The sequence below is a fragment of the Hyaena hyaena genome, unplaced genomic scaffold (genome assembly GCF_003009895.1).
Source record: "Hyaena hyaena isolate Hyena2069 unplaced genomic scaffold, ASM300989v1 scaffold_69, whole genome shotgun sequence".
Lineage (NCBI taxonomy): Eukaryota > Metazoa > Chordata > Mammalia > Carnivora > Hyaenidae > Hyaena > Hyaena hyaena.
Genome location: NW_024080702.1, coordinates 994,674 through 1,017,272, shown reverse-complemented (window position 1 = coordinate 1,017,272; position 22,599 = coordinate 994,674). Strand labels below are relative to the sequence as shown.

At 66.0% G+C, this 22,599-nt stretch overlaps 2 protein-coding genes across 7 annotated transcripts in view; one reads left to right on the top strand and one right to left on the bottom strand.

The window, feature by feature from the left end:
• Positions 1 to 18,524, top strand: part of PTP4A3 (protein tyrosine phosphatase 4A3) — a 33,137-nt gene extending 14,613 nt beyond the window's left edge. The window contains exons 1-6 of one of the 5 annotated variants that reach the window (XM_039233005.1): positions 1,471 to 1,684; positions 11,584 to 12,403; positions 14,505 to 14,597; positions 16,160 to 16,290; positions 16,812 to 16,886; positions 17,890 to 18,524. In XM_039233005.1, coding sequence (XP_039088936.1) covers positions 12,299 to 12,403; positions 14,505 to 14,597; positions 16,160 to 16,290; positions 16,812 to 16,886; positions 17,890 to 18,007 — 522 coding nt within the window. In that variant the 5' untranslated portion in view covers positions 1,471 to 1,684; positions 11,584 to 12,298 and the 3' untranslated portion in view covers positions 18,008 to 18,524. Of the gene's footprint in view, positions 1 to 1,470; positions 1,685 to 4,621; positions 4,641 to 6,606; positions 6,635 to 8,810; positions 9,001 to 11,583; positions 12,404 to 14,504; positions 14,598 to 16,159; positions 16,291 to 16,811; positions 16,887 to 17,889 lie in introns of those variants that run through there. The other 4 variants (XM_039233010.1, XM_039233009.1, XM_039233007.1 and 1 more) reach the window with 4 other exon arrangements.
• Positions 18,525 to 20,025: 1,501 nt separating this feature from the next.
• LOC120232344 (maestro heat-like repeat family member 5) overlaps positions 20,026 to 22,599 on the bottom strand; it is a 70,666-nt gene continuing 68,092 nt past the window's right edge. For both annotated transcript variants that reach the window (XM_039233003.1, XM_039233004.1), the window contains 3 exons: positions 22,191 to 22,293; positions 21,903 to 21,977; positions 20,026 to 21,563 (listed from right to left, as the gene is read on the bottom strand). In XM_039233003.1, the coding sequence (XP_039088934.1) occupies positions 21,463 to 21,563; positions 21,903 to 21,977; positions 22,191 to 22,293 (279 nt within the window). In that variant the 3' untranslated portion in view covers positions 20,026 to 21,462. The remainder of the gene's footprint in view (positions 21,564 to 21,902; positions 21,978 to 22,190; positions 22,294 to 22,599) is intronic.

Here is a 22,599-nt window from a genome sequence, read left to right as displayed (position 1 = left end):
TGCTCAGAGGACCCCAGCTTCCTTTCGCCTATTGAGGGTCCCAGTGTGTGTGTGGCACGGGAGGGGCTGGGGTCTGCCTGGTCGACTGGGGAGGCCCTGAGCTCTCAGGATGGCAGGGATGGGGGCCTCCGCATTCCTGGCAAGGGCTTGACCTGGGGGCCTGGAGGGTGCGGGGGCCTCGAAGGGGTCATTAGCTCCGAGTGGCTCCGTGAATCTCCGCGGCCCGCTGGGACGCCATGCCCATTCTGGGCACCGGCCCTTGGGGACCTTGGAGACTTGGTGGCACGGTGCCAGGAGTCAGCGCCAGCCCGGGGGAGGCGCCGGGGACTATGGGTGCGGGCTAGGGCGGGCTTTCCAAGCTTTTCCTCCCGTTAGAGTCCCAAGGCCGCGGGATTCCCAGGCGGACACCCTGTGCTCCAGAACAGTGGGCCTGCCTGGGCGGGCGGCTGGCGGACTTCCAGTCCCCTGGGACCAAGGCCCCATGGCAAGGGGGCTGGGGGCCGGGGTGCAGCCAGGCCTGCAGACACTGCCTCCGGCCACCCAGGGTCAGCCAGGCCTCGTGTGGCCGGGCCCTGGAGCAGGAGGTGGAGGCCGGAAATTTTGGAAACACGGATGAGTCCAGCGGTGTCCATTCTAAGATGGGTGGGCTGGGGCCCCGGGAGGGGCAGTGATGGCCCAGGGCCCAGGGAGGGGGCTCCAGCCCTGCGGGTACGAAGGCAGGACCCTGGGTCTCAGAAGAGAGGACCCCCTGCCTCTGTGTGGAGGCCCCGGGCAGTGAGACCTTTGTGGTCTGACGTCCAGCCTGGCCAGGTCCCCCAGGCGTGGGGGAAGTTGGGGCGCGGGCCAGAGGGCATGGAGGACACCGAGGGCCACGGGGAGGGGCACGGGGGTGCAGGGCGACGGGGCCCCTCCCAGCACAGGCGCCTGGTCAGGACACCCCCTCATGGCTCGAGTGAGCGTACACGGGGACAGAGTTGCGCCGGGCTGTGTCACGCTGCGTTGTTGGGGAGTCCTGTCTGAGCCGCTGGCTTGGCCGGTCTTCCCCTCCGATGGCCTGTCCACTCGTCCGCTCATGGTCCACTGTGTGCACTGACCCTCTGAAATCGTACCTTGCCTGGGCAGACCCGAAGGGGATCGGGTGTGGCCCTGCCCCCGGGGGGCCCAGACTGGTGGGTGGCCCCAGGTGCACCTGGCCTGTGGGACTGCTCCAGAGGGAGGGGCCGGCAGGCGGGTGTGTGAGTCACAGCACCTGGGCCAGGCTGGGACTCTCCTCCCAGCTGGCTCCGCGCCCACCCCTCTGCCCCCTCCTGCCCCCCTCCCTGCTCTGGCTGCCTTTGGATACAGGGCCCTGGGGACTGTCCTGCCTCCTGCAGGCCCCAGAGTCAGGCTCAGCGGGGGAGGGGGGGCTCTCCGGCCTGTTTCCCGGACCAGGGTGCTCGCCTCAACCTCAGACCCGAGGCCCAGCCCCACTCCCCCTGCCGCCAGGCAGCCCGGGAGGCGGGAGGAAGTGTAGCAGGAGCCAGAGGCTGGGATCCTTCTGGGGCTGCCCCAGCCTGCCCCCGCCTCCCAGCACCGGTCACCGGCCCGCGGGATCTGGGGCCTTTGACGCGGGAGGGCGGGCAGCCAGGCGGGGATAAAGCTGGGCGGGGGCACGGCGCCCCGGACTCCAGGACCAGAAAGGCGGGTGAGTGTCCTCAAGCTCCCTGGCTCCGGGTCTGGTGGGGGTGGGAGGTGTGGAAGGTGGGGCTGGCGGGAGGCCTGGGTGTGGCTGCCCTTGGGGCAGACTTGGGGGGGGCAGGGGTTCCCAGTCCTTTGTTCAGCTCGCCTGAGCCTCAGTGGTTTCCTCCATCAAATGGGTCTGGGGGTGGCCCTGTGATGGAAACTTCTCCTTCCAGACCATGCTGGAAGCTTCCAGAATATACTGCTCTTTAATACTTCTGTAATTCCCAGCCAGTGGCACAGGGGAGGATGACCTGCACTGTCGACTGGCAGTGGGGACCGGCCTGGCTCTCTGCCCCATGGAGTGGGGGTAGCCTGAGCCTCTTTGTGTCCCTCTCTGGTTAAACAAAATTGATGATCGTGTATTGTTAGCAGGGCAGTGAAAGGTGCTGTGGGGCTGGACTGGCGGCCAGCAGGTGGGACCTGTGGTTGGCTCCGGCCTAACTGAGATGCTGATTCGACCACACCCTCTCCAGAGGGTGCAGACCTGCGTGCAGTCTCTGTCCTTTGAGCCTTCCAGTGACTTGTGCAGCCATTTTATTTATTTATTATTATTTTTTTTAATGTTTATTTTTGAAAGACGGAGAGAGACAGGGCGTGAGTAGGGGAGGGAATCTGAAGCAGACTCCAGGCTCTGAGCTGTCAGAACAGGGCTCGAGTTGGGGTTCGAACTCACAAGCCGTGAGATCATGACCTGAGCCGAAGTCAGACGCTTAACCGCTTAACCGACTGAGCCCCCAGACGCCCCTTGTGGGGCCATTTTAAACCCTCTTGTACAAAAAGGATCGGGAAGCTTCAGGGATGCAGGAGCCCCTCCCCAGCAAACAAACGGAGGAGATTATGGTCTGTTTGACCCTAAGAGTCCCTGGGCTCTGTCGGAAAGCAGGTTATTCGCTGTTAGTAAGTGGCAGCTTGGATTGTCACTGGTTGTCACCTTGGGTTTGAGTGACCGCCTTGCCTCGAGGGGTTTGGAAGTATCCAGAGCTCAGGTTGGTCATAACTCTGAGCAAAGCATGAGTCCCTGGGCCCTAAGTCGAGGACCTGGTGGCTCTTCCGGGGCGTGGCAGCGATTTTCATGGCTGGGCCTCCTGGCACCCACTTTGGCTGCTCGGAAGGCCTGCTGTGCACTCCGACCCTGGTCCCCGCTGGGCACGGTGAAGTCTGCGGGACTCATCCCGGGGAAGGGAAGCAGGAGCCCGGTTCCAGGTTGCTCTGCTCCGCCTCTGTCTGGCCTCCATGTAAAATGGGGCTTACGGTGTGTGTGCGTGCGTGCGTGTGTGTACGCGCGTGCGCGCATGCAGAGGTGATGAGGGGGATGGAGACTTGGGCGTGAAACAGAATCCAGAGCCGGCAGCAGGAACGGACGCTGGTGAGCCCTGTTCTCTGGGCTCTCGGAGGCGGGCTGGTGCCACGGTCCTGGGGTCGTCCTGTGTCTCTGCCCAAAGATGCCCATCTTTGCTCACCTTTCTGGAGAGCCACCCCCCGGTCTGGTTTCTGTCCAGTGCAGTCCATTGCCTGGTTATCATGTGTCCCCCTGATGGGGTTTTGGGTGGTGGTGGGGGGTCCGGAGCCGACGGCCACGAAAGAATTCTTGAAGACGTCTTTGGTGCAAAAAAGTGATTTTATGAAAGCACGGCAGCGGGGGTGGCCAGGACCGTGGTCAGGAAGAGCTGCCCTGGGGTCGCGATGGGGAAGTCATCACATACCCTCAGGTTGGGAGGAGGCCGGGACAGAGTAAGGTTCTAGGGAATGCTGGAAGCAAGGTTTCCCGGACCGTGAGGGGCCAGGACAGCGCCATTTATTACAGTTCAGTAAAACCTCAGTCATGAGACCCTTCAGATGTGTACCCGGGGCCACGAGCCTGAGGCGTGATTGCCGCACACATCCTGGGGCAGTGGAGGTAAAGGAAGTAGACTTTCAGGATCCTTGAGGTCGGGATGAGGTTAAGCCAAGGTTTTGGTGAGGTTTTGGCCCCAGCAAAGTGTCATCATCTAGGGGGCTGAGCTCCTCGGGGAGGTCACTCTGCCCGTTTCAAGCACTTGTCAATGGGCTGGAGGCAGTAAGAGAATTTAATTTTTCATTTGCCTTAGTTTCCCCCATCGCCATGGCAAGCGCTTGACCCCCTTCCCTCTGTTCTTGGGCGGCCAGGAGTGTTGGAGGAATGTCACACTTACCCCACGTGGCTGGGGTGCTGTCAGCCTGTGCTTTGCCCTCAGCCCGCCCCGCGCTGCCTCATCTCCCCCACTGATCTCAACCCCAGACAGTGGACTCCCTGAGGGTGGGGTCATGGGGGTCACTCACCCCTGATTCCACACCGCCCCCCCACCCCCCTGTGCCATCAGCATGGGACCTGGAGCAGAGGGGGTGCTGGGTAGGTGCACAAAGGAATGACGACTCAGTGGGGAAAACCCCAGCAGTGAGGGTATCCAGGGCTTCCTGGAGGAGGAGTAGGAACAGGGGAGGCAGCCCTCTGGACAGAGAGAAAAGGGCGACTGGAGGCATGAACCCTACAGGCCCCTCCCCCCCACCTCCTCCTACCCATGAGCTGAGTGGAGGAGGGCCAGGGGCCAGCGGGCCAGGCCAGAAAGTCAGAACTTGGCTTGGAGCCATTGGGAGCCATAGATAGTGTGCGAGCAGCAGCAGCGTGGGGCCACCACTCTATCTCCTGGTTTCACTGTATCCGGCTGGGGCGCTCACCAGGTGGGTGGGTGAATGACGTGGGCCCCAGATCCCAGGCTGAGTCTGGGGCTGGAGGTGGCCTGTGTGCTCACGAAACCCGCACTGAGCTGCCCTCTGAAATAACACCCGTGTGTCTTCATGCCCGGCCTGGTGCGGAGAGTGGGCTGGCTGGCTGGAGGAAAGAGGAAAGGGGGGTTGGGTCTGAAGACCCCCGAGATCGCCATCCTCTGAGGGGGGAGCAGGTGCGTGGGTGTCCCCGAGTCTGTGTCTCAGGTGGGGTCCTGAGTGGGGCTGGGGTCGCAGGGGACCGGGCCCTCCCCTCAGGCCTGCATGGGGACAGGGTCAGAGACCTTGGAGGACGGCCAGGCCTGAAACTGGGGAGGGCCAGGCACTCGGCGCCCTGCTGCTGGGGTCCCCTGGTGGCACTGACAGCTGGGGCTTCGGCTGCCCTCGGCCCTGTTCTGTGCGCTTTTCATTCACGACTCCTGACGACATCCTGAGGTGGCCACTGCGGTCCTTCCTCCTTGCAGACGAGGGGGCTGTGAGCGCCCACGGTCACCTGGTCTCACTGAGGAGCTGGGCTGCTGTGGGGACGGGGCAGGCAGTCCAGGCACGGTCAGGGCAGGGGGGCAGGAGGGTCCCCAGGGCGGCTGCCAATCTGGGTGGGTCAGGCTGGAGCCCCAAGGTAGGAGCCAGGGCAGGGGAGGCTGGGCAGGTTGAGGTCCCCGGAACCCCAGTTTGCCAGCTTTGGGGGTGGCCCAGGTGAGACTGAGGCAGCTCAGTGACCGGCAGTGCTGGGAGATGCCACACTGGAACCCTCTGTGTGACAGCTTGGGAAACTGAGGCACAGGATGGAGGGAGGTGTCCTGTGAGGAACCCAGGGGGTTTAGCTCCAGGGAAGGGGTGACCCCTGGCTCAGCAGTGCTGCCTGCATGCAAGGTGCTCATGGGGTCAGGCTTCTCAGGGCAGGGGGATGGAGGGGTGGAGGGGGCCTCACGTGGGGGGCGGAGGAGGGTGGGGCAGGCTACCTGGCCCGGTGAGTGCTTCCCCTGCACCTCCAAGCTTAGCCCCGTACCTCGAACTGGGAGATGCTCGATAAATATTTGTAAATGGGATGAAGGAAGGAATACACGAGCACACGCCTAGTGTCCCCTCTCCTTCGGGGAGTCCTGAGGTCTGGAGTCGGAGCAAGGGGGGCTCAGGGGCACGCCGGTGGCAGAACGCGCTCAGAGCCAGCGCCGAGGTGGGGGCTGGGCCGTGTGGGGGCTGCGGGCGTCCTGGTCAGCGGGGTGGGGGTGGGGGTGGGGGGGCCGGCTTCACACAGAGGTGAGCAGTCCCCTCACGTGCTGGATACCCTGTGGCCCGTGTGGCACCGTGTGATGTCCACAGCTTCCAGGCCACGGAGCCCCCAGCTGTGAACTCCGGCTGGCAGGGGCTGGGGGCAGGGCCAGTCCCCGGGAGGTTCTTCTGGCGCCTGCTGGGTGCATCCCGTCTGGGGGGGTGGGGGGGTCCCAGGATGGCTGGTGTGGCCCACCTGCCCAGCTGCTCTGTGCCCGCTGCTAATGACAGCTGGGGTGGAGCCCGGCAGCCTCAGCCGAGCTCTAGGGATGCACACGGGTGTCCGCAGGGCTGGTGGCCGACGGCCCTCGAGGGCGGCTTGGGGGCGGGCCGCTCGGTTTGGCAGCCGGCACCACGTCTGCCGGGCACCATGAAAGCCTCTGGTGTGAGGGGCCCATGCGAAGCTGAGGGGCAGCGGGCAGCTCCATCTTCCTTGAGCCCCTGGTGGGTGGAACAGGTGCCCGGCCCAGCGGGACCCAAAGCCTGCTCCCTGTGCCCTGCTTCCAGGTCAGAGCTGGGATGCCCCGTGGGGACCAACTCGCAGCTGGCACCAGCTCAGAAGGCGCCTTGCCTCCCCGGCAGTGTCCCTGGCTCCGGGTGGCACAGGGAGTCCCGGCAGCCGGTCAAGCCCGGAGGAGGCCCCAGCGCCAGGAGCAGCCGGTGCCTCTGCCGCTGGCCGGCTTCTCCAGGAACGCCTTCCCTGGTCACCTGAGCCTCCGGCCCTGCCCTCGGCGATGCCCGTTGTGCTGGCTTAACCTGCTCGGAAGCTCTCCTCCCGTTGGTCCCCGACCCGGCGGTTGGCGCTTGGCGGGCACCAGGGGGAGGAGCCGATTACTCCGGGAGCTGCCTGAAGGCAGAGAGGCGCTGCCAAGGAGTAGTAAGCTCCCTGTCGCTGGAGGTGTGCAAGTTGGACATTAGGTGGCATGGGTGACCTTTGAGTTTCCTCTGGACCTCAAGGGGCTGGGATCCCGTGATCGGTTCTGGATATTTCTCAGATCTGGACCTCTGAGAAAAAACACTGGGTCATTTGCTCCTTCTGTAAACAAGTGGGGAGCCCTCTTGGTGCCAGACCCCGTGCGGGAGGCAGGGTGCGACTGGGCCGCTCTGCCCCGAAGGGCATGTGGCTGCAGGGAGAGGGGACAAGCCACGATGGTCGGGGCGGGGGAGAGGGAAGCAGTGCTTGGTCAGGGAGGGCGCCGGCCCCTCAGTGCTGCTGGGTGCAGGGGCGGGAGGGCGGGGGGAAGGTTTCTGGGGGAGCAGGGTGGGCCCGGCCTCTCAGCACCCCCCTCCTGCCCCCAGCAGCGGGTGGACTTGGGCTCGCTCTGGGAGCCTTCCAGGAACGGCTCCTGCTCTGGTAAAAATAGACTTCTCCGAAGGGCTTGCTGTTGTGCCAGCTGCCCCCCCCGCCCCCCCAGCCTGGCCAGAGCGGGGGCCCCAGGCGAGGGGAACTGTGCTGCCCAGGCCCAGGTTTGCCGCCATGCGGCACAGGGACTCTGGGTCTCGGGTTCAGACCAGAGAGCTTGATGGGAACTTGTACGGATAAGGAAACAGACCAGGGTGTTGCAAGCAGCCTGCGCCGGGGGTCCTTTCCCCCTGAGGCCCGGAGTCGTGGCCGTGTGCAGGGCCTTGCGGCTCAGCAGAACTCCGCCCCAACCGTGGTCCTTCTGCTGGCTGTGTGACTTGGGCAAGTCACTCAACCTCTCTGGCCTGCTGTGTTTTCTGAACACCCTGTGGCCCACGCATCTTGCTCCTGGGATGCAGCGTCAGGCACAGCATGGGAGGGGCAGACCCCTCGGGAAGTGGTCGGGATGGGATGCTGGGCGGGGGGGTGGGGTGTCACTGAGTGCCTAGAGACGGCCTTCTGGAAGGGGCTGCTGGAAGTGAGGTGCCCAAGCGCGTTGGTGCTGGACGGAGGCACCAGGAGAGGAACCCTTGGCCTGGGGTCCTTGAGCTGAAGGGTGGGCCCCCTGGCTTGGCAGGGGTGTACCTGTGGGGGGCTCCTGTGGGGGCTTTGCAGCCAGGACACGGTAAGGGGTGTGAGGAGGCCAGGGTCACAGGCGTGTCTGATGCTACTATCCCAGTGCGGGGACAGCCTGGCAGGGGGCTGGGCTCTGGGCTAGGCCCCTGCCTGCACACCCCCTCTGCCCGGCCCAGGCTCTGACTGCTGACTGCAGGGGCCGGGCTGCCCAGCCAGGTTCCCAGGGAGGTGAGGCCTCCAGGGACCCGGTGTGCTGGGGCTGCGTCTGTCAGGCTGCAGTCCCTTCTGGGCGCCTCTGGGCCGGCCGGGGCAGGTACGGCCTTGCTGTGAGGTCAGCCTCCACTCTTGAGGCCCACGGTCCGGGGAGTACTTGCCTTCCTTACGTGGTGCTCCCAGGAGGTGAAGCCAGGACCCGGCTGGTGAGGCCCTGACACCCAGAGCATCACAGAGGGCCTCTCCGGGTGGGGAGGCCTGCACTGAGCGTTGGAGGGTGAGTGGGACGTGGAGACCGCTGGCAGTGTGGCCCTGTGTGGGCTCCTGGCCCAGTGCCTCAGTTTCCTCCCCTGCACACGCCGAGGGGGCGGGCTGGACGGCAGCAGCCTCCCCCAGCAGTGGTGGGGACTCAGGGGGGAACAGCACACAGTAAGGTGCTCGGGTCGCGGAGGAAGTGGAAGAGCTCTGGGGGGGGCGGTGCGGCCGCGGCAGGGGTCGGAGGGCCCTCACCTTGTGGGCGTCAGCCTTCCCCCCCCACCCCCGGGCACGGCACCCTGTTGTCTGCCGCGTGGAGCGCTCCCCCTGCGGGCCTTTCCCGGTGCCCAGGTCCCCCTCCCTCCGCTGTGGGAGCCTGGGGAGCCCCAGAGGGTGCCACAGAGGGCCGGCGGGGGTGCCAGGGGGCTTTGGCGCCCAAGCACAGCCCGCAGAAGGCAGGCGCCTCCGCGGCAGGGGCCCCGCCTCGCAATGGTCAGCCGCCCTCCCCTCTGCTCGCATTTCCCCTTCCTCCTGCCGCTTCCTCTCCCCTGCGCGGCCCTCCGCAGCCCCTTTGTTCGCCGGGGCACGCCGGGCGGCCCGCGGTTATATTTAGGCGGCAGGTGTGGGAGCCACAACGAGTCGAGTGGCCCTCCCGGGCACCAGCCGTCGCGCCCACGTGATGCTCGGGGGCTATAAATAGCTCGGGGCCGCGGGGCGCCCAGCATCCCGGGGTGGCCGGCGCGCCCGAGCCTCCGCGCCCTGCCCGCCCGCGCACGGATGGAGGCGGCGGCGGGACGCCTGCGCGCGCCTGAACCGGGGTGAGCCGGGGTGGGCGGGGGCCTGCCGCCTTGTGGGGGGACCTCAGCTGCACCCCGGGGAGGGGCCCGCACCTCTGGAACCAGCCCCCCTCACCCCCGCGCCTCGGGGCTCACGCAGCCCCGGCCGTGGTGGCCCCCATCCAAGACCTGACTCGCGGTGCCAAGTCCAGGCCCTGCCCACCGAGCGCCCACGCCGCCGCTCTGCGTCTCCTGGGACCTCACTGAGCTCCAGTCCCGCCCCCCGTCGCTTCCCTCAGGGGCCTGGGTCCAGAGGGGCTGGCCCTCTCTGAAGCGGATTCAAACTCGGCAGGCTGTGACCAGAAATGAGGGCTGTAGCCTCCCTGAATCAGGGTCCCCTCGCATTCGCTGGGGTTCAGTGTGGGCACAGAGCGCCTGGTCAGGGCCCAGGGAACTCCCGCCTTCTCTCCCTGGTCCCCTTACTCCTCTGCAAACAGGGAGGACCGTATGGTCCCCTGAGTGGCTTCCAATGGATGACTGCTTGGCACACAGCAGAGGGTTGGGTGCCCACAGGTGGGGGGAGGGTTGCTGGGTCCCGGGAGCTCGGTCGTGGGGCCTCTGGCGGGAAGGCCCGTGGGGAGACACCCAGCTACCAGCAGGGCTCTTGCCTCACGGTGGTGGGCGTGGGGGGGGTGCTGGAGAACTTGGGCACAGGGGCCTCCTTGAGGGGGTGTGGCTGGGGAAGGGCCCCTGGGGGGGGGTTGAGCTTTGTGGGAGCACCTGGGGCAGCAGGGGGGAGGCCTCACTGCCTGCTCCCCGCTGGGAGTGGGGGACCCAGACTCTGCACGGACCCACCCTGGCCTGGGAGAGATCTTGGTCTGACCCTTGACCCCATTCTAGCCTATACGCTGCTCCCTGTCCCCAGCCAGTCTAGCCCCTCAGCTCTGCCAGTTGGGGACACCTTCAGGCTCAGGTGGATGAGAGTGTGGCCCTTCCCTGCCCAGGAACCTTCAGCCCTGAGGACCTGTTCGGGCATCCTGGGCAACAGGCCCAGGCCACGTGCTGGGGTCTCCCTGTACCCGGCGTCTGTGGGCAGTGAGGTGGCAGCTCAGCCCCTCTTGTCACCCTGCGGTTCTTTGGGCCTTTTTTCTTCCTTCCTTCTGGTAAACACACATACACACACACACACACACACACACACACACACACACACACACTCGGGAACATCCTGCTGCCCCAGGAGGGACAGGTGTTTGCGTGCTATTCAGGGCGCTCGTGGCCGCCTCCTTCCTCACCTGCGCTCTGAGCAGAAGGGAGGCTTGTGCTGGGACGGTTCAGGTTTGGGGCTGAGGCTTCCTTCTCTCGGCTTTTCTCCCCCTCCCGGGACTCTCCCCATCCGGCCCTCCTAGGACCCTGGCACAGGACTGAGGTGTGGCCCCTGTGCTGGTCCTTTCATGTCCGGGGGCTCAGGCCTTGGGTCCTTGCTGCACCTAGGCCGAGGCTCCGCAGGCTCAACCTGCCTGGTGGAGGGCTGGAGAAGGGGGTGCTGGGGCGGGGCCGCAGGTAAGAGCTACAGGGTTGGGGAGTGGAGGGCCTGGCCGAGTGAGCAGACAGGGGTGTGACTCGTGGGGCTGGGTCACAGCTGGAGGGACTTCAGGGGCATCTTGTATAACCCGTCATTGTGCAGCTGGGGAAACTGAGGTCATTGATGTGCTCAAGGTGTCCAAGCCCGTGTGGGGGGGTGGGAGTGGGGGTGGGGGAGGGTGCTCCTTCTGGGACCCCAGCCCAGGAACTTTGGGTCACAGAGAGGAAGAGATGGGTGTGTGGCAGTTCTCCATGCTGGTCTCTGCGGCCCAGCGTGTCCCTCCCTGCGGCCCTCACAGTGTGACTCACTCCTGGCCACCTGCGTAGTCACACCTTGACAGGTCGCTGTGGTCTGCCTCTGCTTCTCCAGAGCTCCCCGCGGGCAGAGCCCGTTTGTTTACTCTGGCGCCCGGCTGGCCCTGGGGTGAGCGGTGGAGACAGCGGAGGGGTGGAGGTTCCCATGGGGCACTCGTGAGACAAGCGTAAGGTGGTTTGCAGCCATGAGCGGGGCCGCAGCCCTGGCGCCCCGCTGTGCCCGGGCACTTGGGCACCCGCGCCTGAGCCCCTTTCCCTGAGGACTGGCCTTCCCAGAATGATCTGGGCTCAGGAATTCCACAGAGGCCCAGAATTCCGCAGAGCAGTGTGGCTGGGGTGGGGGTGGGGTGTCTGCTGGTCACGGGCTGCAGAGGGGGGACCAGGCTCGGCGGGGAGAGGGGAGCGGCCTCTGTTGCTATACAGACTGTCCTGAAATCTGCACCCTGGGTTAGAGCACGCTCCCGGGGTGTGTGTCCCAGGGATCCCTCCCTCCGTCCCTTTTCAGGCCACGCCCGTGGCTGTCCGCGCTCCGGGTTAGACCTGGTGGGAGTTGTCCTTTCTTGAGCTCCCAGGTGGGGGAAACTGAGGCCTGGGGAGGGTCACTTGCTCGGCACGGCCCTGTGGCGGGGCCCCGGGGAGCACTGTCTCCCTCTCCCGGAAGGGCGTTAGACATGTACCTTTCCCAGTGACCCCCTGTTTCTGTTCCTTTCCTCTGCTGTCCTGCAGACGTTAGCCTGCTGCTGAGCTGCCCGGGATTTATGGACAAGGCCTCGGGCGGCAGCTCCGAATACTGCCGGGCCCAGCATCACCGCCACGTCAGCTGCTGAGGAGGCCGGCGCGCCTCTGGCCCTCACCATTGCCCTCGCCCGCCGATGGCCCCTGCTGTCCGGCCCAGGGCCGGCTGTGCCGCCTGAGCCCCCGGGCCCCTTCCAGGACTCGCAGTACCCCGATGGGGTAACGTGACAGAGGCCCTGTGTGTCAGAGCCGCCCCCCCCGCAGCGGCCGCTGCCCACCACCTCCGCCCCTGTCGGTCCAGTTCAAGTTCGGTTTTCCTTTGGTCCTTGAGGGTTTGGGGCCCACCTTTGAGCGCAGGGGGCCGATTGCCTGTCCTCCGATGCAGAGGGGGTGTCCCCAGAGGCAGACAGCGCTGGACGGAGCCACGGCGGCCCGATCGCTCTGGTCTTTTCAAAGTTTTCTTTGCTGGGTTTTTGGTTGCCCTTACTTTTACTTTGCTTTGTAAGAGCTGGGCTCTGCTCCTCACCTCCTCCACCTCCGAGGTATCTGCACAGCATCTGTGCGGCTGGGGCGCGTTTCCAAAGAGTTTTCCGTGTCTGGGACAAGCACAGGGACCGCGGTCTCCTCGGGCTGTGGGGGGCAGGTGGGGGCCTCTCCACCGCGGGGGGGCCCCAGCCCCGTGCGGCCCCGCCCCCCCCGGAGGAGCATGGCGCGGATGAACCGGCCCGCCCCCGTGGAGGTGAGCTACAAGAGCATGCGCTTTCTGATCACGCACAACCCCACCAACGCCACGCTCAGCACCTTCATCGAGGTGAGTGGGGCCTGCTGGGATGTCCGGCTCGCCTCCCAGGAGCTGGCGTGGGGTCGGGCAGGGAAGATTTAGAGTCGTCAAGCCACCTACTGCCTTTGGGAGCGAAGCTGTGGCCCTGGTTATAGGACCCCGAGCGGGGAGCCCAGAGGCTCTTGGGGAGCGGCTGTGAGGGCGGTCTGGGGTCAGCAGCTCCCTGGGGGCTGCAGGACAGGCCGGCGGACAGGGCGTGGGGCGGGGGCAGTGCTCTGTGCTGTGTGAGGAGAGGCAGGCTCAGGACCGGGAGAAGCGGCCCCACCTCCCGGGGACATGGCCTGTGCCTGGAGCAGCTGCCTGGTGGCCTCTGGGCAGAGGCTGCACAGGAAAGGGGAGGGTCCCACGGCGCGAAGTGGCTGCTGAGACAGCTGCAGGCAGGCACATAGGCCCACGGGGGTGCGAAGTTCAGTTCCATGAGCAGCCCAGGCTGCAGGAGGCCTGCTGGCTCTCAGGGAGGCCTTGGTTGTAACAGCTGGGCCGCAGGCTTCAGGGCGAAGATCTGTGGGAGAGGGGGCTGGGTAAGAGGCTGAGCTGGTCACAGGAAGGAGTGGCCACCGTTGGGGTGACCAGATGTGTTGGCTGAGCCTGCAGCCCTCCACGGGGCCTCCTGGAGGAGCCTGGCCTCTGCAGAGCACCTTGCTGTTTGCAGAGCCTGCCACCACACGCAGCTGTTTGTAGAGCTTGCTGCCGTGCCCGCGCGCGGCGGTTTGCAGAGCCTGCAGCCGAGCATAGGTCTCAGCCCCTCCTCCCTTCCCTGCAACGTGAGAGCCGCCCCCACGGTGCCTGTCCTAATGAAACAGGGACCTGGGCCTGTGAGGACCTCGAACAGTGCATAGGGGGAGGCAGCGGGCGCCCTGCCATCAGGGGCCGGGGCCTGGGCCTGGACGCTGCGCCAGGGGCCCTGCAGAGGAGGGCGGCCCCTCTTCACAGCTGACACCCTTGAGGTAATAGCAGGACCTGGGGAAAGACTCAGCACAGGACTCAGCCCGTGCCTGGGGTCAGGGTCTGTGTGTGAACAGGGTCAGGGGGCCGGAGTGTGACCAGAGTCGGGTCCAGAGTGTGACCAGGGTCAGGGCTCAGTGTGTGGGCAGGGTCAGGGCTTAGCATGTGACCAGGGTCGGGTCCAGAGTGTGACCAGGGTCAGGGCTCAGTGTGTGACTGGGGCAAGGTCAGTCTGTGACGAGGTCAGGGCTCAACCCTGGGCTGGGTGGCAACACCCGCTGCGGCTCACACAGAGGAATCCGGAGGTGACCCCGTGGCCTCGGGGCCCCGCCTGCCTTCCTGTGCCGCGCATTCTCAGAATAGCCGTCCTGCCCTCACCGTGTCCAACGTCCCTCCCGCATGATGAGCGAGGTCTAGCCGATGATGCCTCACCGCTCCCAAAATAGCCCTGGAGCAGGTGTGGTGGGAGTAGCCCCGCACGTGGCCGTGTGGACTGGACCCCCCGCGAGGGGGATAAATATAAACAGCCTGGCTGTGAACGGCCTTGACCTTTCCTCTGGTGGCCCTGGGGCTTCCCCTCTGGCGCACAGGGTCTGCCCCCTCCCGGCCACTGAGCGGGTGCTGGCCCCGTGCGTTGTGAGGTCCCTGCATGTGAAGTCTGGCTGTGCCTTCAACTGGACCCATCCATGAGGGCAACTCAGAGTGGGGACCGTGCAGGGCCACGTGCAGGCCACTGTGTCCTGTCCCTGCTTGGGGGTCCAGGAGCTTTCTCTGGAAAACGCTGGTACAAGGTGGGGGGGTCTCCTGAGCTCCCAGGATTAGGGCAGGAACGTGCCGGGAGACCAGGCTCGTGGCTGGCCAGCTCACAATGAGGGTTGGTGGGGGCACCCCGCCTTCACTGGGGGGGCCCAGTGACCCTCGCCCCGAAGCGTCAGGAAAGGCTCTTCCACCCCCAGCACATCATGGGCCCTGAAGGGCCACCCCTGGTGGTTACTCTTGGCGTCAGCCTTTCTGTTTTGTTGGGGGAGGGGGACCCTGCCCTGCCCTGGGGACCCCGGACAGGGCGTACCGCACCCCCGAGCCCTCAGCCGCAGCCCGGCCTGCTTTTGCCCTCCCTCCTTGCCAGGACCTGAAGAAGTACGGGGCCACCACCGTGGTGCGGGTGTGCGAAGTGACCTACGACAAGGCCCCTCTGGAGAAGGACGGCATCACCGTGGTGGTGAGGGCCTCGGGGTGGCGGGGGGCGGGGGCGGGCCGCACCGAGAGGTTGGAGACCCCTTGCTGTGAGGCGGGCCCGCGGGGCCTCACTACGTGCCACCTGCCACCCCCCGGGCGTGCTGGCACCTGGGCCACGTGGTGCGGGACACATATCTAGAGAGGCCATGGTTGGCCCTGGCCAGTGGGGCCCTCCAGGCAGGAGCACGTGCCCTGTGCATGCCCACAGCTGTAGTCATGTCGCTGGACCCTCCCCGGGGCCAGGCTGCCAGGCACCACCCCCTGTCACTGCACAGCAGCCCCCGCATGGGGCTCTGTATGGGGAAACTGAGGCTCGGGTCAGTTGCCGTCTGAGGCCAGCCAGAAGGTGCCAGAGCTGGGGCCACTTGGGGAGGGGCACCTTCATGACAGCACTCCACCCCTGCCAGGTGGCTGGGGTGCGACCTCCACAGCCCCGTGGGCGGGAACGAGGTCTCCCTGTGCAGGGGTCTGAGCCAGGCGGGCTAACCGAGGCCCCAGGGACTCCATGCCGCCTCTTCCACGGCTGGGCCGCCTGGGGGCTCATCTCAGGCTCGTCGGTGTGTCGGTGGGCCACCGTGTGGTGGGGCGGGTGCACCTGGGCGGTCCCTGGGGGAGCCGTCCTCGGAGGCTGTGCGGAGGGAGCCTTGGGGCTGTTTCCTTGGCCCCTGGCCCTGGGGACACCAGTCCAGACACAGGAAGGGGCGGCCGCGCTGCCACGTGGCTGTGGGTCGGGTTTATGGTGCGTCCCCTGGTGCAGGGCTGCCTGAGGCACGGGGTGGCAGGGCGGGGACAGCCCTGAGTCGGGGTCTCGGCCTGCTCAGCATCGGAGGACCCCTTAGCTACCAGCTTTGCATCAGGGAGCCGCCTTCCTGTCCACCTCCGGGGAGCCCCCGCGGATTCATCCCCTCTGCCCTGCATGAGTCTTCTCCACTGGCACCTAAGTACCTGTCTTCACGGCAGTGCCCTGGGCTGGCCCTTACTCGGCAGGCTCGCCCACCTCTCCCAGGGCACTTTGGGGGTGGGTCGTCCGTGTAATTTTTAAAGCCAAATGAATCCCTGAACGTTTGGACAGGGCCCAGCTGAGCTGTTCTGGAATCCAGCTCTCAGGACAGTGGGCCTCACCCCTACCCCTTCCTCACCCCTTCCCGGTAGCAGGGCCAGGCCCGCTTTGTGCCGCTGGGCTGGGGGCTGGGGGCGTGTACTCTGCGCCCCTTGGGCCTGCCCGCCCAGAGTTCCTCAGGCTGGCGAGGGGCAGGCTGTGGCCCTAGAATCACCGCACAGGCTGACAGGGAGGGGACGTAGGGCTCACCGTGCCTGTGAAAGGGAAGGATGGGGTGCCCAGGGAAGGCTTCCTGGGGAAGGGGACATCTTCCTGGAGCAGAGAGGCTGAGGAGCCCCTCAGTGCGGACCGCCTGCCAGGCCACCTCTCTGCCCTCCGGGGCCTGCTGTTCCTCACCCTCGCGGGTCCCGCTGTGCTTCCCAGAGTGACGACCTTGTCACTCTGGCCCCTGGCCCGCCTGCCTCGCGAGCTGCTGCTCTCTGCAGGACTGGCCCTTTGATGACGGAGCGCCCCCGCCTGGCAAAGTGGTGGAGGACTGGCTGAGCCTGCTGAAGGCCAAGTTCTGTGATGACCCTGGCAGCTGTGTGGCCGTTCACTGCGTGGCCGGCCTGGGACGGTGAGCCGGTGGGGGTGGGGTGGGACTCACTGGAACGTGGGGGTCCGGAGGTCTACCTTGACCTTGGACGTGGGTGCCGGGCCCATGTCACACATGACCACAGGGTGGGAGTCCCTCCCCAAGTCTGACCCCCTCCCCGCTGCTGGGTTGTCCCTGTACTCGCGCCAGAAGGAGCTGTGACCCCCCATCCAGACCCAAAAACCCATCCCCCAACAGCCACCTGTGAGCTGAACATCGTGGCCTGGGCAGTGGTCCCCCAGATTCAGGGTGAGGACCAGCAAGCAGGGTTGATGGCGCTTATCAGGCCCTCATCCCAGGTCTGGCCCACGCCCTGTGCCCTCCTGCACCTTTACACCTGGGGAGCCTGAGGCTCAGAGAAGGTGCCTGGCCCACCTGGGGCTGCACAGCAGGTTCGGGGGCTGAGTTGCCTCCCATGCCCACCACTGGGGAGCCTGGGCGGTGGGTGTGAGGGGAAGGTGTGGGGGGGCCGAGGCTTGACCCAGCCCCACGTCTGCCCCCAGGGCTCCCGTCCTTGTGGCCCTGGCTCTCATCGAGAGCGGGATGAAGTACGAAGATGCCATCCAGTTCATCCGCCAGTGAGTGGCCTCTGGGGGTGGGGGTGCAGGCCAGCCTGTGTGCCTTTGGGGTTCTGAGTTTAGGAGGTCCTTATCCTGGATGCCCCACCCTGGCCAGCAGGCATCCCTGACCCCTGGCCACAGGGTGACCTCAGAGATGCCCCCAGCCCCACACAGCCTCATTCTGTGGTTCCAACACATTTGTGAGGGCCCCCCAGCCAGGCCGCCTGCCCCCATGGGGACTGGTCCCTGTGTGCAGCCCCTGAAGCTGGGGGTGCGGGGTGAGGAGGGGCCCCTGTCCTTGTGGTGCGCCCGGTCTGTGGCACCAGGCAGGTCCAAAGCCCAGCGACCCAGCACAGCTTAGACTCGTCCTTCACGCATGTGGCCCTTGGATGTGCTTATGTGGGGGTTCTGCTCGGGACCCTGGGTCCCCAGCGGGGCAGCCCTTCTCCAGCAATGCCCGTCTTGGGGCCAGAGGGGCTCCGTAAGCTTTGCCTGCCGTCTCCTCCACTCCCATTCTGTTGGCCAGAGCAAGTCCCTGGGTGGGTGGGGACGGATACTTCCTGAAGTGCTTGATAGCAGCCTTGTGTGGGGGCCCCCCACGCCCTGCCACCTGTCACCTGAGGCCCTCCCTCCCTCCCTGGCTGCAGAGCTGCCTGGGCACCACCCTGTGGCCCCATAGAAGCCCGTGGCCTGGGGGTGGGGCGGTACTGGCTAAACAGGGACACCTTGGGAGGGTACGTACCATGGGGGCACGGGGTTTGGGAGCTGGCCTGGAGGAGGCAACCGCCAGGTGAGGTGAAGACTGGTAGCAGTGACAGCAGGTATGGGAAGGGTGACGTCAGCACTGGAAACAGCCCTGGGAAGGGCCCGGAGGTGAGGCGAGCTCTGCCTGGAGCTCCCCGGGGCTGGGGAGGTGCTGAGCGCGCCCCCTGACCCCAGCCCTGTGCTGACCCCCCGAGACCCCGGGGCCGGGCAGGTGCTGAGTGTGCCCCCTGACCCCAGCCCTGTGCTGTCCCCCCAGGAAGCGGCGTGGAGCCATCAACAGCAAGCAGCTCACCTACCTGGAGAAATACCGGCCTAAGCAGAGACTGCGGTTCAAAGAGCCACACGCACACAAGACCAAGTGCTGTGTCATGTAGCCCAGGGCCTCTGAGCAGGGGCTCTGGGCCCCCTGCCGTCTCACCTACTCTCTCCCGGCGCCTCGGCACCCCGTGTTCCCTGGGCCGGCTCACCCTGCGTGCCCTCTGCTGTCTCTTCCTCCCCGTGTCCCCATCTGCCCGCGTCCGCCACTTTGCGGACCTGCCCTTCCCTTTGTCCCCATGCCCCGTGTCTCTGCGTGTCTGCGCCTGGGCCCCGCAGCCCCGTCTCTCTCTGTGTCTCTGCCTCTCCCCGATTCTGACTTCTCTCTCTTCCTGTCTCTGTGCCTGCAGCTCTATCTCTCCGAGGCTTAGCTGGGGCGCCCCCGGCCCCAGCCCTCCCACACTGTCCCCTGGGCAGCTTTCCTCTCAGGCTCGTTTGTTAGGGGGCAGGTGTATTTTTTAGCCACTGGGCCTGACCCTCCTCCATCCTGACCTGTTCTTGGCACTTTCAGTTATTGGGTCTGGGGACTGTCAGATGTCCTGGACACCTGAAGGCAATAAAATAGGACTCTGTGGCTTTGCGTGCGTGGAGAGTGGGGTGTGGGCCGGGCAGAGTGGACCGGGGGTGGGGCCTTGGGAGACCTGGTGGAGCCCGGGGAGGCTGTTCCCCACCTGATCCTGAGCCTTCCTGCGGGGCGCGCTGGGGCTCCCCCTGGTGTCCGCACTGGGTCCCTGCGCTCCCTGGATTAGGGGCAGGGGACATCCCTGGTCCATAGTGAGCACCTCTGTGACTTGGCCTGTGTGCAGCCCTGCCCAGTTGGGGGCGGCTGGGGCATGAGAAGGGAAGGCCGGGTCACCGGTGCCGTCCCTCTGCAGGACGGGGGGGGCTCAAGCGGTAATTCCTCAGGGCCTCGTGCCCAGTGGGGCGGCCGCTCCTGCCTCCACCAGGTGCTCTCATGCCAGCATCAGAGGCCCGGAGAAGGGCGCAGGCAGTGGTGGCCACTTGGCTTAGGTGCAGGGATGCACCATGCCATCAGCGCAGGGTGGGGAGAGGAGGCCACGGGACCCGGGTGAGTGAGTCTGAGTGTGCAAGAGGGGGAGGTGGGGCCGGCGGCTGCCTAGCTGAGCAAAGGGGCGTGGCCAGCGGAGGGGCCCGGGGCTGGCCTGGCTGGCTGGTGGGGAGCAGTTGGGGGGTGGTCTGTGCCAGAGCCCCTCCCCACAGGCGCCCGTGAGCCACCTGTGGACACCTTCCAGAGGCCTTCTCCCAGTTGCCGGCACCCAGTGCCCGTCTCAGGGGTCACAGCCCCGGGCCTGGCGTCTGCCTGTCCTGAGACTCCCTCCATCCCACTCTGGGACGGGCCCCTGGGGAAGGGCCTACCTAGCTGTCTGGGTGTCACCCCTCATCTTTTTCCCAGGGAGGAGGTGCACCCAGGAAGGGCAACATTAGGGCCTTGGCACATATTTGTGTCCTTGGACGCAGGTGCCCCTCCGCCTGGGCCCATTCCACTAGTACGTGAACAGCAGGCTCCGGGTGGGGGGGGTTTGGGGCTGCTCCTTCCTCAGGAACTGGCAGGTGGCCAGCAGGGACACAGGCCCCGTCCCTCAGCCCCCCCACCAGCCTGGCCGTGAACTATTACCGCTGGTGCCGCTAATAGGGCTCTGCAGAGCCCAGCCACCCTGCCAGGTAGGAGTTGGGACACTCCCTGGCCCCAGACCCAAGGCTTGTCTGTCACATCGCTGTCGGCTCCAGGAACCCACTGGGTCCAGACCCGCCAGCTCCAAGCTCGCTTTCCCTGAAGCCGACTTCCCAGAGGAGGGTGCACAGGAGGCTTTCCTGCCTGCCGCCCAGCAGGGCCAGAGGGGGAAGCTGATGTGTTAGCCCAGGGAAGCCCCCCCACCTTAGGGGAGATTGTACCTGTGCCCGGAGACCACAGCCCCCAGGCTGGACCAAGGGTACCCTGTGAACCCGCTCCTCGGTCCCTAAGGAGCACATCCCTGACGCCCAGCCAGGGAGTTGGAGCACCCAGGGAGATCCGTGCCCAGGATGGCAGTTGGGAAAGGGCAGAGCCACCTCAAAGTCACTCCTCAGGGGCTTTATTCAGAGATGGACAGATGGGTAGGCTGGGGCCGCAGACCCCAACCCTCTCTGGGCTCCTGGGTGGAGAAGGGGCCCCCAGCTCTACCAAATGAAACACATCCGAGAAGGCTAGTAAATGCGTGCTCCAGGAAGGTCGCTGTAGTTTTCCAACCCACCATCCAAGTTTCGGGGCCTCCTCTGTGCCAGCCTTGTGCAGCCACAGGGCATCCCTGCCCCCAAGGGGCTTACAGTCTCCGGGGGCAGGGGCGGGGTGAGACAGCCCGGGAGTCTGGTGCAAGAAAGGGGCGGGGTAGGCTCGGGGTGGGCTGAGGAGGGGCTGAGGAGGGAGCTCCTTCTGGCAGCGTCATGCAGGCTGGATCTCGAAGGATGGGGCAGTGGGGGGGCCCCGAGGGGAGAGAGTGGGGAAGGTGTTCTGGGGGGGAGAAGCTTTCTGAGCAAAAGCGTGGGAGGTGGTCAGTGTGCGCACTTGAGAGACAAGGCAAGTGGGGAGACGGCTGGTCGAGTGGGGATCCTGAGAGACAGCCTGGGACTCAGGCTCTAAGAGGAGCTTTGGCAGACCTGGGAAAGGCCCATCTGCCCATTTCACATGTGGGAAGACCAAGGCTAAGAAGGGAGGACCTGGCTAAAGGTCAGGCGTGTCTCCAGGTGGCTGCATGTGAGGTGGGCGTCCTTGCCAGGATGGACTGCCTTTGGACTCAGTCCTGCGAGGGATCCAGGGAGGAAGGTCTTTCTACCCATTTCACAGATGGAATAGCTGAGGTGCAGAGAGCCGAGACCCTTGCCTTAGGCCACACAGCTCATCCAGGACCAGCTGGGAAGGTCTGGCTCTGGCCCAGCCCTGATTGGACTCACGAGGATGGGGGTCATGGTGGAGGGAGACCTTGAGTCACCTGGACTGAGGGGGACCAGCCAAGGGACCATTTCCCCACTAAAAGCTCCTTGGTGACTATAAAGCTCCAAACCAGAGGCAAACTGAAGACTCAGGGGTGGGGGCGCCTTGGCAAATGGCCCCAGCCCACCGTGGCTGCCCATGGAGAGCCTTCTCGGTCCTCAGGACCCTGGTGGGCCATGGCTTGGGCTCTGGTCAGGTGGAGTCCTGAGTCCACCTGACTTCCACAAGCTGTCATTCGCAGGACCCTGCACGGACTTCACAGTTTGTCTCTGGGAGACCTGGTCTGCCCCCTCTTCTCTAGGCCTGTCCCTGTCCCCTAGTCTTGCCAGTGTCCCCTGGGCTTGCCTTGGTCCTCTGGGGCCACAAGATGGTGGGCAGGGAGCCAACAGGTGTGACGCTTCTTTGTTGAATCTAGATCTTTCTTTCAAATGGAAAAATCTTTTGCAACCAAGCTCTGTGTGGATGGGGCAGGGCTGACCACTTCAGTGGGCACGGGGGGGGGGGGGAGAAGGGTGAGGGGGGAGGTCACTTCGGTTTGGCGGCCACCACCTCCTGAAGGAAAGACAACTGCCTGGTGGCAAATTCCCGGATGCTGGGCTCTGGGTCTTTTTTGAGATCTTCAAAAGCTCCAGGGGAAGAGAGACAAGTCAGAAGTGCCCTGGGGTCCTGTCTGCCCACAGTCCCGCCCAGGTAGAGGGAGGCCCGGGTCCCATGCCCCCTGAGAGCAGCCCCTCATTCTAGCAGGGGTGGGGGCATGGCAAGAGACACCGGGATCCCGCCTCCTCTGCCTCCCCGACCCCACCTACTCCTTGCCCCTCACTTTTGGGCGCCCACCCACAGCCTTACTGTATTGGAGCCTCAGGCGGAGTGAGTGGGTGTGAGCCCCATCCCACAGGCGCCCATCCCCACCTCCGCAGGTGGGTGGGAGGTGTGGGGTCCGGGTCGGGGGGACACGGGGTGCTTACTGCAGAACAGCAGGTTTGTGTTGGCGCTGCTGCCCATCTGCGACACGGCCTGGGGGTGGTGGCAGATGGTGTACCCTGCGGGACAGATGGGGGGGCTGGCCAGCGGGAGGGCGCTGCTGGTGGGGGAGGCTCGGACCCTCTCCTGCCCTTCCGGGGCCCCTCACCCACCACCGCTCCTCTCCTGCCAGTAGCCCGGCAGGTGCTGGCGGCGGGAGCAGAGCGAGTGAGGGTCAGGGTGCTCAGGCAGGGCAGGCAGGAGGGTCCTGGGGCCCGGCCGCGCCCGCTCACCTATGAAGAGTGCAGCCCAGGTCTTCATGTGGCGGTGGCTGCTGTGCAGGTAGCTGAGGGCCTGCGCCAAGTGGATGCCGAACTCCTCCTGGCTCTGGGTCATCTGGCCGGAGGACAGTGTGCCGTGCTTGCTGGACCAGGGACCGGTCCAGAGCCCCAGCTCAGCCCCGCCAGCCCCGGGGGCTGCGTGTGGGGTGAGGAATACGCGGGAGCCCGGGGCCCGGAGCCCGGCCCCGCCCCGCCCTCGGGCCCCGCCCCCGGGCCCCGCCCCCGCCCCTGCGTCCCTCCCCGCGGACGAGTCCCGCGCGCCCCGGGCCCCGCCTCCCGCCCAGGCCCCGCCCCACAAGGCCCCGCCTCCCACCCAGGCCCCGCCCCGGCTCCACCTCCAGCCCCGCCCCGCCCCCTCCCC